This window comes from Silene latifolia, chromosome 6 (genome assembly GCF_048544455.1).
Source record: "Silene latifolia isolate original U9 population chromosome 6, ASM4854445v1, whole genome shotgun sequence".
Lineage (NCBI taxonomy): Eukaryota > Viridiplantae > Streptophyta > Magnoliopsida > Caryophyllales > Caryophyllaceae > Silene > Silene latifolia.
In genome coordinates this window covers 26,138,507-26,152,288 of record NC_133531.1, presented here as the reverse complement: position 1 = coordinate 26,152,288, position 13,782 = coordinate 26,138,507, and the positions used below count along the sequence as shown (strand labels likewise).

At 37.7% G+C, this 13,782-nt stretch overlaps 1 protein-coding gene across 1 annotated transcript; it reads right to left on the bottom strand.

The window, feature by feature from the left end:
• Window positions 1–1,968: 1,968 nt before the first annotated feature.
• LOC141658677 (serine carboxypeptidase-like 18) lies at window positions 1,969–7,991 on the bottom strand. The gene is made up of 14 exons (XM_074465564.1): window positions 7,737–7,991; window positions 7,308–7,453; window positions 6,880–6,962; window positions 6,465–6,587; window positions 6,214–6,316; window positions 5,814–5,851; window positions 4,311–4,409; window positions 3,934–4,020; window positions 3,019–3,144; window positions 2,844–2,915; window positions 2,627–2,748; window positions 2,426–2,539; window positions 2,264–2,318; window positions 1,969–2,145 (listed from the first exon to the last, which is right to left on the bottom strand). Exons 1-14 carry the CDS (start codon window positions 7,865–7,867, stop codon window positions 2,062–2,064), a joined length of 1,383 nt encoding a protein of 460 aa, XP_074321665.1. The 5' UTR covers window positions 7,868–7,991; the 3' UTR covers window positions 1,969–2,061.
• Window positions 7,992–13,782: the final 5,791 nt, after the last annotated feature.

The window sequence follows — 13,782 nt, the reverse complement described above, 5'->3', positions numbered from 1 at the left end:
AGTTACCAAGCGTATTCAACACGCCCATTCACATCTCTTCGCCTGTTCATCTCCCTCAACAAATTCCTAGACGCCTGCTCTCCGCCGGCTACATGATCGACCAAGCCATGAAGCACCGGCCGGGGGCAATCAAAAATAACCCAAGACACTCTCACCACGGTCTCGGCCACCGTCACATTATTTCCCACATCGGATACCCTTTACACATCCATGTGGAGGGGGGATATATGGTACGGCCTAACAAAGAACCACGCCGATGCTTCAGAAGAAGCCGATACCAAAAATTTTGCAAAAATACTTGCGCAGAATATACGCTCAACATACATCGGAGCCCATACCACGGCATAGACTACGCTGGGGGCAAATTGATGGGGCATATTCTGCACCGATGACCAAGTCAACATATTGAGCAAGGTCAAGGGTATCCACAGCAAAGTCAGCGACTTAGACAGTCTAGCCGGTGAAGCCCATCGGCCTGTCACCCGGGTCTCGGCCAGACAACTCGCCAGCCGGGACACAAATCTGCGTACTCATATCCAAGACCCTCGGCGAGCCTGCCACAGGTCCATCGGCCGAGGGTATAACGGTCTTTTCACCTGATAGCCATTTGGCCACTTGGCCACTACGTGACAAAAGGTGAATGCCTATAAATACTCCTCAACCTTCATTGAGGAAGGGATCCATAAATTGACCTAATAACCACTATTCATCTGGTAATATCTTGCTTATCTCTCTACAATACACTCTTAGCCAAGTTACAACAACTTCTCTCTAAGTTTACTGACTTGAGCGTCGGAGTGAGTACGCTCGGCCAAAGCCGAGCCCTCAGTTTGTTCATCGTTTCAGGAGACCGCAAGGAGGATTCAAGCAAGGACATCATCCTACTAGCTACGAGTGGCAACTAACATCTGCTCTGGAATTACACCCGGAACAGTTTCATTAATGAGAGTAAAATATTGATAGCGGGAGTAGTGAATTTGTCTCAAAATTTATTTCATCATTAATGATAAATTTATGGGTTATGCAACTTTAAGTAATTTTATTTAATAAAAAAAAATTTAATGGTAGCACGGGTAAAGCCGGACACCAATACTAGTTAATCTTACGGTGATAATTAGTTTAGATTCTGTGCAATATATGCACGGTTTTTATAAAATTTTACTTTTTAGTGTACTCCGTATTATTTATGGATTTTAAATTGACATTTCACTTATTTTTTTTATGTTTCTCATCACTGTATTTTGATTTAAGCAATTAAAATTAAAATTGTAAAAAGTTATGAAATGAGTATTTTAATAAAAGTTTTCTTTTACCAAGAAATTAATGATATTTTTAGAATTTTTTTACTATTAACTTTTTTTGTTCAACTTCTTATCATTAAAAGTCAATGAATTTTCATGGTACAATTATTTTTAAAGTAATACAGGTTTTTTTATCATATAAAAATATAGATAAATTTATGCAACATGTGAAAGATAAAATGTTTTAAATATTAAATTTAAAAGATTCTGTCATTAATCACCTATCAAACTAAAAATACTAAACTTTATTTTAGGAAACATGATTTAGACGGGAAAAATGAGAGTTTCACCTATTTTTTTAGTAAAATAAGGAATGGTGGTATTCTAAGGGCAATTGGATATCAAAGTTTTTCCTTACCGAATTTAAAAATGTGATATTAATTTTGGGAGTAAATTTAAGAGAGAAAGAGCCAAGAAAATAAGGATGGAGAGAGTACTTATTAAGCTGAATGGTCACCATTAGCAAATTTCATGGGACTTATGATTTTAGGCCCATAACAGCACCATTATACCTGGCCTAAAATACACAGACTCTTCGCCCATAACAAAGCCCATAAAACCAAATAATATACTAATTTGTTTTTTGGGTGTAAAGGGAATCATAAGAGCGAGTTTGATGTTAACGAGATTTGATCCAGGTCACTGAGTATTCAACAATGACTTTTATTAAGGGCTTCTTGGCATATATACATCAATTATGTATAGTTTGATACTCATTTGAGTTATTGCAAATCTCATGTGTGTTAACACACTTACACCATCATAAATGGATCATTGAAAGCCATCGGTCCATCATAGCAAGGCATTCTCGAGGCTTATACTCTGGAGCCGTGTGACCTCCACCCTATACCATAATTGTTAAGCTCAAATCGGTTAATTACGGAGTATATCATAATACTACTAGCGAAATTCAAACGATTATTTTGTTACCACATGAAGAAATGTAGCTAAAATAGTGTCACCTTAATCGTAGTATGAACCAAGTGATAAGATGAATGCGAGAACTCTGTAACATATCTGTAAAAAACACGGATTTCTTAAGATAAGTACGATATTGTAAATTGTACGATTTGCAAACCTTAAATTTATTGGTTATACATTATTAACGATGAAGAACTACTAACCCGGCAACTTGACCATCAACGAACCATGGCCTCCATTCACTGCTTGTGCGAATTTTCAGTTCATTAATCCACTCAAGTGTGCCCAGGTATGGTACAAGCATGTCTTGATCGCCACTGTAATATTTGAATACGAAGTTTTAAATTAACATTTGCTTGTTAATTACATTTAACAAAGTTTTAAATTAAAGAAGGGTTGATTACCTGTAAATTAGCGCTTGAAGCGACTCTATTCTTGAGAAATTCATATGATAGTCAAAGGCGGATTGAGCATCCGCTTTATATGCTAAACTGTAATTACATCTAGTCCAACGACCTATGCTTCCCTGACAAAAATCGAAAATAAAATTAAATTTGATTTTGCGACATTGGTTTTGAGGGATTGAGGCAGAATTTCAAGTACAGGTCAGTTTTGACATACCTCTCTGATGTGCAAAGCTTCTCTAACTTGTTCATCATCAGCCCACAAGTAAGCGAGCCGGTAGTGATGAGTCTGTTACATTTAGGGGTTCATGTGAGTATGTGACTCCGTATCAGATATCAAACATTCAAATAAGTTTAAAATGTGTAGGCCAAGAAGAGAGAAAAATATATACCCGACAAGATTCTTGATCGATATGAAGGTTTTGATAGTATTGTGGTGATAGCTTCTTCCGTGGCTTCGGTGATATAAGGAAACAACTATGCTCCAACACTTGTGCCTGGTCGATTGAACTCGTAACCTGTATTGTAATAGTACAAGTGTTAGGCAACAAGTTGTATACAAACATTGTCGTTATAATAAGATAAATAAGTTTAATAATTCAAGTTAATATTATCCATGGACGGTAAAGTTATAAAAGATGGTTTCATGACCTGACTTCAAACCATGTAAGACTACGTAATATAGTAATATAGTCTGATAAAGGCCACAACTCCCTAGGCCCTCCTTACATCATGTAACAATGTTTGTAAATAATCGACAATTCTAACTAAAAACTACTCCGTATGATTTAAATAATCGACAATTCTAACTAAAAACTATGATTGTTTTTAGGGTAATTTGATAACTTATACCTTAAATAAGTCACTTTTTCAAATCTTATACCTAAGATAACTTTCTTTAAAATCTTATACCTAAAATAACATTTTCTTCCAAACTTGATACCACATCTGAAAAAAAGCCTTGAGTTGACAATCTTACCCTTACTAATTAAACATTATCATCCTTTGTCTCACCTATTAACACACACATCCACGATTACCACCACTAAAAACCATCAAATTAGTAAGGGTAAAATCGTTAATTTAAAGATTTTTTAAAGATTTGGTATCAAGTTTAGAAGAAAATGTTATTTTAGGTATAAGATTTTAAAGAAAATTATCTTAGGTATAAGATTTGAAAAAGTGAGTTATTCAAGGTATAAGTTATCCAATTACCCTTGTTTTTACTTAATATGTAAGATTAAGACAAGAAGTTAGCCACACAGAGTCATAAGTAAGCGAAGGAGGATGCGCATCTTAAAACTTACTTGGTTCATAACCTGTATAGTCTTTTTGCACTCCGTGTTCTTTGCGTTACCATTTACAAAGTCACCATTACAACTCTTCATCGCAGACTGAAACATTAAAACGTAGAACACATCGCGTTGAAGTGCCATATACTTTCAATAAAAATTAGTAATTTAGTTAAGGAAACCAACTTTTTAAAAATCACTTTTTTAATATACCTTATCTATCATTAGTAGATATCATTTTAAATTATATGTGGTTTATTTACGTGCTTTGTTATTATTGTACGAGTATATTTTTTAGAAAAGCACTGTCTTACGTTAAGACCATCTTATTCTAGAATTTGTGTAATCTAAATACAGTATAAGCTTGTAGCCTTTGTAATAAAGGTGATTACCTTGAAGAGATCATCCGATAACAACGAAACTCTATGTGCGTACTTGAAGTTTGCATTTCCATCAGCGTGGGCTGTAGTTGGATTGCCGAGAACATATCCCTCGACAAACCAAACAAGGTCATTCAATAGATAAGAGTACGGGACAAATGAACTTTATTGGTCGCTCTAAAATATAAACAACGATTATAATAATCTGTTACTCCGTAATTTCTTTTCATATGTAATAGATGGAGTACTTCGTAAAACTTTTAAATTAAAATTTCATCAATTCTAAAGTATGTAAATGTATATCATCAAATTTGTCATATTTAATCTATTGAAAAAATCAGTTTATATATTGCAATTAGTCTCCCTTGTGACGGGTTACCATTTGTGGCAGATATTTTGTGAGATAAAATGGTAACAAAATGGGTTAGTGGAGAAAGGGGGCCACATGAATAGTGTTGCAGAGAGAGAAAAAGTGGGTACTTTGTGAGGTAAAATGGTATCCGTCACTCAAGAGTGATGGATATGTGCCGTCACAAACAAGAATTTGTGTATATATTGTTTTAGAAATGCTGTAATCACTAATCATGGTATACGGAGTATTACAGAAATGTAACGATCAAAGTAGATTAGTCAAAAATAAAGGTGAATAATAAAATGAGAGAGAGGGAATACTAGTTCTTTGATGTAGAAACTACTCTGTGACTTCCTAGGCTGCCTCACCATCCCCAAGCAAGGTCACAAGGGAGGTCGCGACCTTGTTGGGTCGCCTTAACCAACAATTAAGCATGAGATTAGCGTGATCTTTTGGTTGCTCTTGACCTTATAAGGTCAATCTGTGACCTCTTTGGTTGCTCTTGACCTTATTAGGTCAATTGGTGACCCAATAGGTGTCAAATTATCAGGGGCGTCTAAGGCCACGGGCAACCACGGGCGGCAGAACTGGGCCTCCGATTTTGGTCACCGATATTAATAAGTTTTATTGATGAAATTTAATACAAACCTCGACATATAATACATTTGTACATTCATATTTGGGGCCTCAAATTTTTATGGTGCACCGGGCCTCCAATTACATTAAGACGCCCCAACAAATTATCATTGGTCGTAAACAAAACAAAAAGGGTTGGAAGGTGAAAAATGATTGGGTTGATGACCTAGGTCGCGACCTTCTGCTTGAGAGTGAAAATGGGTCAAGGTTAATAAGGTGGGATTAAGAGTAAAATCGGGTTGCGGCCTAATTAGCGCGACCACTGCTTGGGGATGGTCACAACCCAGCCCCTATCTGCTATGATCCCGATTTTATCATATTCGTCAATAACGTGCAAAATCAAAGACCAAAAAAACAAATATAGGTGACTGTAATACTATTCTGTAATGTAATATTTTTTGTATAAAATAGGAAAGAGCAAAATGTTTCCAAGATTTTCAAAATATGTGTAAAATTCTCGTAAGACCTTTAACGCTTAACTTTGAATTAAAAGAACAAATTATGTCCTTAGATTGATGATATGATACCTGCAAATTCAGCTTAGGCATAACCCCGATTTTATTTCCTGCAAGCATAAAAATTCAATGATTGATCTACTTCTACATACGAATGAGGTAATTGGACTTGAAGGGAGCTGAGGGAGTGTTCCGTATATACTCCTTCCTATTCACAATAAACTTCCCTATTTCCTTTTCCGTCTATTCATAATAACTTCCCTATTTCCTTTTTTGGTAAGTGTTTGTGTGGTCCAAATTTAATTGTATGGTGGGGTAGTGTATTTGTGTGGTCCAGATTTAATTATATGGTGGGGTAATGTGTTTCCTTAATATTTGTGTCAAAATGAAATGTGAGGTTTATTGTGAATAGGAGGGAGTATTAAACATGCGCTATAATCATATGCGCAAATTAAAATTAAAATCAATTTACCTTGTAAAATATTTTGAACAACAATTGGGACAATTCGGCCGGAGTACGAGTCTCCGGAGATATATAAAGAACTTCTGCTGAATTTGGGATGCTTGATAAGCCACTACATAAATACAAATACTAAGAGAATTATACTCCGTAATATTTACTCCCGGCCGTAATCTCAGAATATAATGCAAAATACGAATAAGATAAGATGGCAAAACTCATAATCTTTAAAATAAAACTCGGAAACATAGAATAGAACTTACTTTTCTTAAGAAATCATAAATATGAGTTGATTGCAAAGTATCACTAGTGTAATATCCGTCAGAAGTGGTTGCATAGGAGAATCCTGTACCCACGGGTGAGTCTAAAAATATTATGCTGGCTATCTGCACAAACGCAATATATCGTCACTATTTGTTTACTTTTCTTTACTCTCTTCGACCCGATTTAACATGCATGGTGCAATGTGTAGTAGTCAATTTGTCATGTTTTATAATGACCGCGTCAAAACACGGACAAATTGTATAGTAACGAATTGAAAAATTACTCGTATTTAAAATAATGCTATGAAAGCTTAGTTTATGACTTTATCCAGCGGATCTATCTTAGCTTCTATACAATATTTTGTGTTCTATACAATACTTGTATATCTGAAACTTATTTTTCATAATATGGTACCTTGGTCCATGAATATGGGTTTCGCTCGAGTATTGGGGTGTCCGATTCTGAATTACTTGCCGTAACATTGAACATAAATGGGCCTGTTGATTAAATCAGATGGACATCAAATAGTTAATGTTAAAGGGTATAAAACCGATCTTGGGATTTTAACCGTCAGCTTAACCAAAATTTTTGGTTGAGACATGGTATTAAAACCAAGTTGACTAAAAGGTCACGGGTTCCAATCCCACCTCCATAAGTTCTTTGGGTTGAGATGGTTTCTTGATAGTTAATAACCTTAACTCTCGGAAAGATACTCAATTTGAAAAAGATACTCAGTTTTCGGGTTCAAAAAATTCGGTATTTTGTACAAAATGTCAAACATCAGGGATACCGCATAAAATTTTCCATAGTTTAAAAGACAAAAATGAAAAAAGTCAACTAACCGATCTCCAAAACGAGCCCAGAAAGAGCAGAGCAACCAGGGCCACCAGTGAGCCATAATATAAGAGGATCCCTTTCTACATCTCTCTCTGATTCAATGAAGTAATAGAATAGTTGCACTTCCTCTTCTTCTCCAACTCCTACATATCTGCACCGTATCGTCGACTTTAAAACTAATATTACTCCTTATGTCTCATTTATTTATTTATCTTTTATTAAAATACCCGCCAAGAATAAAATAGGTAAAATGGGATGGAGGGGTAATACTTATTCGATCCAGGACTCACCACAAATGTTAGGAATGAAGTTAACATAGATAATGTTATTCGCCGCCCTCTGGTCACAATCATTTTTTTACCTTTTATATTCTTGTTAGAGGTTTTTAATTAAACGTAAATAAATAATTTAAACGGAGAGAGTAGAAACCATACCCGGTTTCGAGAGTGAAGGGAAGATCGCCGGGATAACCAGGTAGAGTATTGACAATATTTTGTTGAGCTAGTGATGCCCAAATTATTGAGATTAGTAGGATTAAGTAAAACAAGTAAAGTGTTATCTTCATATTTGATTATTGCAGTCATACCAAGAAGCACTAATTAACATCAAAGGGCAAATTAATTAACTAACTAATTAATTAATTAAGGTTGGACAAACGGTCGAATCAACCATTGACAAAATTATCTTGTATGAGCTGGAAAGTGGAAATCGTCTGTTGTTAGTTAAATAATGATAAGTCCATGCTATTTGGTTTTAATTATGTTTAAATATATTTGGTCATGAGAATTGGAAATCGGGTCAGTCGAGTCAGGTTATATTGGGTTTGGGTCCTATTGAGTCAGAATATCTGTTCTGGTCGAGTTGGGTTTGGGTCGGGTCGAGTTGGATTTGGGTCAGGTCTAGTATTATAAATCGTAGGATATATCATTGATAATAATCGATGTATTGTATTTCATTCGTGGGTTTTACATTGTTACACAAGGTAAATATATAGCCCGAGATTTACATAGTATTTACGGAAAGAATAAATATAATATTAACAAGATATTCACAACAACTATAATATCTTTCTAATGAGGCAAGGGAGGAAGATATGTCTTGTATTGAACATGGATGTAGCCGTAGACTCGTAGAGTGTGAAAGGGGAGTTGATTCTCGTAATTCCCCCCCCCTCCCCCCCGTTGGCGCGTGGAGAATCGAGACGCCCAACTTGGGTAGAAGTTCGAGAAAAGGTGTCCGGCCAAGAGCTTTGGTAAATATGTCAGCCAATTGAGCATTGGTATGGACATAGCTGGGACGAATGGTACTGTTTAGAATTTCGTCTCGAATGAAGTGACAATCAACTTCTATATGCTTCGTCCTTTCGTGAAAGACGGGATTTCAGGCAATGTAAATGACGGATTGACTATCGCATAGTAGGTCTATTGGCTTGTCGTGTTTAATCCCGAGGAAAGATAGGAGGCTCTTGAGCCACTTGAGTTCACACACGGTATAAGCAATGGCTCTATATTTGGCTTCGGCTGGCGATTTTGAGACGGTTGCTTGCTTTTTGGTTTTCCATGATATCGGAGAAGAACCAAGAAATACAAGGTATACTGATAGAGACCGTCTGCTTGTTAGGCAAATTGCCCAATCTGCATCAAAATAAGCGTGCAAACACAAGGAGTTGTCGGAGCTAAGGAGTATACCTTGACCCAGGCTATTTTTGATATATCGAACCACCTGTAACGCGGCTTGCCAGTGGTCATTTAGTGGGGGCGTGCATAAACTGAGCCAGAATATGGACGAAGTAAATAAGTTCGGGGCGAGTGATGGTAAGATAAACCAATCGCCCGACCAATCTTCGATATGGCTGTGGGTCATCCACGGGTGGGGATGTTGAGCTGCTAAGATGGTGGTTTGGTTCCATAGGGGCGGTGGCCGGTTTGGAGCCGAGAAGGCCTGCTTCAGTAAGAATATCAAGTGCATATTTCCTTTGCGAAATAAATAAGGCAATTTTGTTTCGAGCAATTTCCAACCCCAGAAAGTCTTTTAATGGACCGAGGTCCTTCATATGAAAGCAGGTATTGAGGTAGGATTTGAAACGGTCGATCTTTTTTTTTTGGTTAAATGTAAGCTTTCATTAATGAAACAAAAAGATAGAGCAATGATTACAAGGGTTTAAGGGCCACATTTATCATCCATGCTAATTAGCATAGAATATCCAAATGTTGTACCCAGATTTTGTCAACATTCAATAATGGTAATCTAATAAACTGATTAATCCTAGTATGCAACAGTCTTGAATATCCTTCACAATACAGGCGGGTTTCATGAGCTTCGATTCAATCCGCATTTGTTCCTCTCTAGCCGGATGTAATACCAAAGAGCCATCCGAGCCATTCTACAAGCATGTCTCTCGCAACTCGGTCCCATGAATACCATGCTCCAATTTAATCTGCATCCAGTCCTCAATCATAGTCAAAATCATTTGCTTTAACTCGCATGATTTAAAGAGATGCATATGTGTTTCAGGTTCAGCTGCACAAAGAATGCAACAATCATTATTAGTCAGATGAAGTTTGTGCAGCTTTTCCTTCGTATTGAGAGCTTCATGCTTTATCAACCATCCAATAAAAGAGTGTTTAGGAACACACCAATTATCCCAAACCTCGAATACCAGCCTACGAGAGGGGTTCATACCTATGACAGCCAAGAAACTGGACCCAATAGAATAACCCTTAGCATCAGCAGTGACAAGAGCTATTCATGTAACCAGCAGCCATCTTATCCCTTACCTTGCATATATTTCTCCAATTCCAGGTTGGAGTCTGCAGGAAGGACATAAGAAACCCAATCGAGCCTTTCATATATATATGATCTATCCATTGAACCCGAGCCTATCGCTTTAATATAGATCCAGTTCACCAATTTTCCAACAAAGTAGCTATATTCCACATTTCAAAGATTTTTAATACCTAATCCTCCAGTTTTCTTGCTACAACATACCTTATCCCATGCCACCAGTGGGGCTCTTTGGTATTCAGTTCCCCCATCCCACAAGTAGTTCCTACAAATTGCTACAATCCTATGTATAACCATCTTAGGGATAAGGAAAATTGCAGACCAGTAATTGTGCAAAGTATTCAACACTGAGTTAATCAATGTCAGTCTACCAGCATAGCTCAATTTCGTGCACCAATCCCTCTAACTCTAGCAACTATCTTCTCCACAAGGATATTACAATCATGCCTTGTCAGTCTCCCAGCCTGAATTGGGATCCCAAGGTACCTAAAAGGTAAAGCACCCTCCTTAAATCTAGTAACTTGGAGAATATCCTGTTTCACAGTTGTAGAAACACCAGCAAAAATAACTTCAGATTTAGCCACATTAATTTTCAAACCAGAGGAGGCAGAGAAGGTAGAGAAAGCTCTCAACAGTAGCATGATTGAGGTGGTATCTCCCTTACAAAACAGCAACAAGTCATCTGCAAATAGCAAGTGGTTCAGTTTAAGCCCTTTGCACAGGGGATGATATCTGAACTCCCATTTATGACAAATATTCCATGCATATGGTGAACAGCAAGGGGGAGATAGGATCCCCTTGCCTCAAACCTCTTCTACCAGGGAAGAATCCAAAAGTAGCCCCATTGAGATTCAGAGAAAAGGATGGAGTAGTCACACACAGCATCACCAACTTTCTAAACTTCTCAGGGAACTGCAAGGCCACCAACATTTGATCAATAAAACTCCATTCAATAGAGTCATAAGCTTTTTGAAGATCAAGCTTGAACATACACCTAGGTGAGCAATTCCCTCTATTATAAAGTCGCACCAGGTCTTGACAAATCAGTATATTTTCCAAGATACTCCTTCCATGAATAAAAGCTCCCTGGTTCCTACTTATAATGTTAGGAAGAATAGCAGCCAACCTGTTGCAAATGAGCTTGGAGATAGTTTTATAGATGACATTGCAACAGGCTATTGGCCTAAAATGCTTTACACTCTCAGGTCTATCCAGCTTAGGGATAAGAGTGATCAAAGTAGCATTAATCTGAGTTAGCATCTTTCCACTGTCAAAAACATTGAGCACTGCAGCACAAACTTCCTCACCTACTAAATCCCAAGCATCTTTATAAAATTGAGATGTATACCCATCAGGACCAGGAGATTTATCCTTGGGTATACTGAATAAGCACTTCTGAATCTCATCACAAGTAACAGGCCTATTAAGAATCTCCCAGTGTTTAGGAGTACAACATTGCCCCCTCCTAACCACATGGACATTAATAGAATCAGTAGCACTGTGACTACCCAGCAACTCAGTATAATAGTCTAAAAATGCCTGCTGACTGCTATTTCCATCAGTGCATAGATTACCATGGTGATCCTCAATGCTCAACACCTTATTCTGCAAGACCCTCTTCTTAATAGCATTATGAAAGTAAGCAGTGTTGATATCACCTTCTAAAGACCATTGGACCTTAGCTTTTTGCACCAAAAAACTATCTCTAGCAGTAAGCAAGGCCCTAAGTTCCTGAGACACTTCCATCTCCTGCTGCATTAACTCCATATTCCCAGGACTATCCACCAGTTGAGTCTGAATTTGCTCAAGTAAAGCACTTGTCAAGTTGAAACTGTTTTCAATATCCGAGAAGCAACTTTTATTTAAACTTTTTAGGACTGGTTTAAGCTCTTTCATTTTCTTAACCAGTTGGTACATTTTTGTGCCCAAGTACTGTCTCTCCCACACAGTCTTCACACAGGCCTTAAATTGGGGAGATTGACCCCACATATTGAAATATTTGAAGCTCCTTCTACCAGTCAACTCAGTTCTTTTGTGCACAATGGTACAAGGACAATGATCAAATATCCCTTCTGGATGAAAGTGTGCCATATAGTCCCCATACTCCAACATCCATTCATGATTACCCATCACCCTATCCAATCTACTATAAACTCTATGAGCTGGTTCTTGTTTATTAGACCACGTAAATAAAGCTCCAGTAGCTTGAAGATCTTCTACACAACAAAGAGTGGTATTGCCCCCCAACCTTTCAATTGGAGAGAGCACAGTGTTGAAATCTCCTGCCCAGAGCCAAGGTTCATCACAGTGTAAAGCTATGTCTTTTAGAAACTTCCATAATTCCATCCTCTCATACAAGTCATTATGAGCATATATCATAGTAAGAAGGAAATGTTTCCCTTCTAGTCTTGACTCAACCTTCATATGGATAAATTGAGCTCCATAAGCTAGTACATTAATACAAAAAAGATCAGGCTTCCATAAGATCCAGATTCTCCCTCCTTTATGCCAACTACTATTTGTAGTAATGCTCCAACCATCACAGAAGGACATATTCTTATTCAACATATTCCTAGGCTTAATTTTTGTTTCTAATAATCCAAATAAACCCACACCTTGAGAGTGCATAAACCATTTGACCACCCTCTGTTTATTCAGGTCATTTAGACCCCGGACATTCCAAAAGCCAATATTATGCATGAGGGGTTATAGGAGGGGGATCCTTACCACTTCTCCCTACCCCCCCTAGGAGTAGTCCCATTTAGTGCATCAAGGAAAGAGTATGGCTTTGTCTTCCCTGCTGCCCTCATTCCAGTAGTCCCTCATTGCCTATTAAGTTTCATAATATGCATAGCAGAGTAGCAATAGGTAGCCTAACCGCAGGGTGGGAAAACATCGGGGGTGAAAAGTTTCTCCCGAGCGTTTCCACAGGCTTCCGAACAGCCTCCACTGTTGTCGTTTCTTTTGTGCAGGTTGGGTAGGCTTGACACCCACCTTTGGTTTAACTTTAGGGAGAGCCTTCCTGCATTGCTGCTTTGTATGACCCAACCCCTTACAATGCTCACAAGTAACCGGCCTCCATTCATACTCAACTTTAACAACCACCACTCTACCAGCTTCATCTAAGAACTTAACCTGTTGTGGTAACGTTTGATCCATTTTAATCTCCACTAAAACCCTAGCATAAGCCAGCCTGGTCTTGTCTATGGTAGCCACATCCTTTCTAACATACGTACCAACCAAACCAGCTATGACAGGCAAACAATCCCCCCAAAACTTCAAAGGGATTCCAGAAAGTTTCACCCAAACAGGAACAGTTTCCACTTTTTCCTTTACTAAGTCAAGTTCAACATCCCATGGCTTAATTATGATAGGTTTATTATCAAAAAAATAATACCCTGCATTAAGTAAGGCATCCATACCAGTTTGTGTTTTAAACCTAACCAGAAATAACCCATTAGACATGAAAGAAACTCTGTCAATGCCAAACTCCTCCCAGGCTTTATAAACATAATCCTCTATAACTTCAAAAGGTGGATTAGAGCCCAGAATATAGCAATAAACAGACTGAGACCAGAATTCTACCTCAGATTTTACATCATCTGCAGTAAATTGAAGTAACTCAGCAAGCTCCTTGTAACACCCCCGCACACCAGGACGCCTTACCAAGGACCATTCTAGTGTATGACGGTGTCA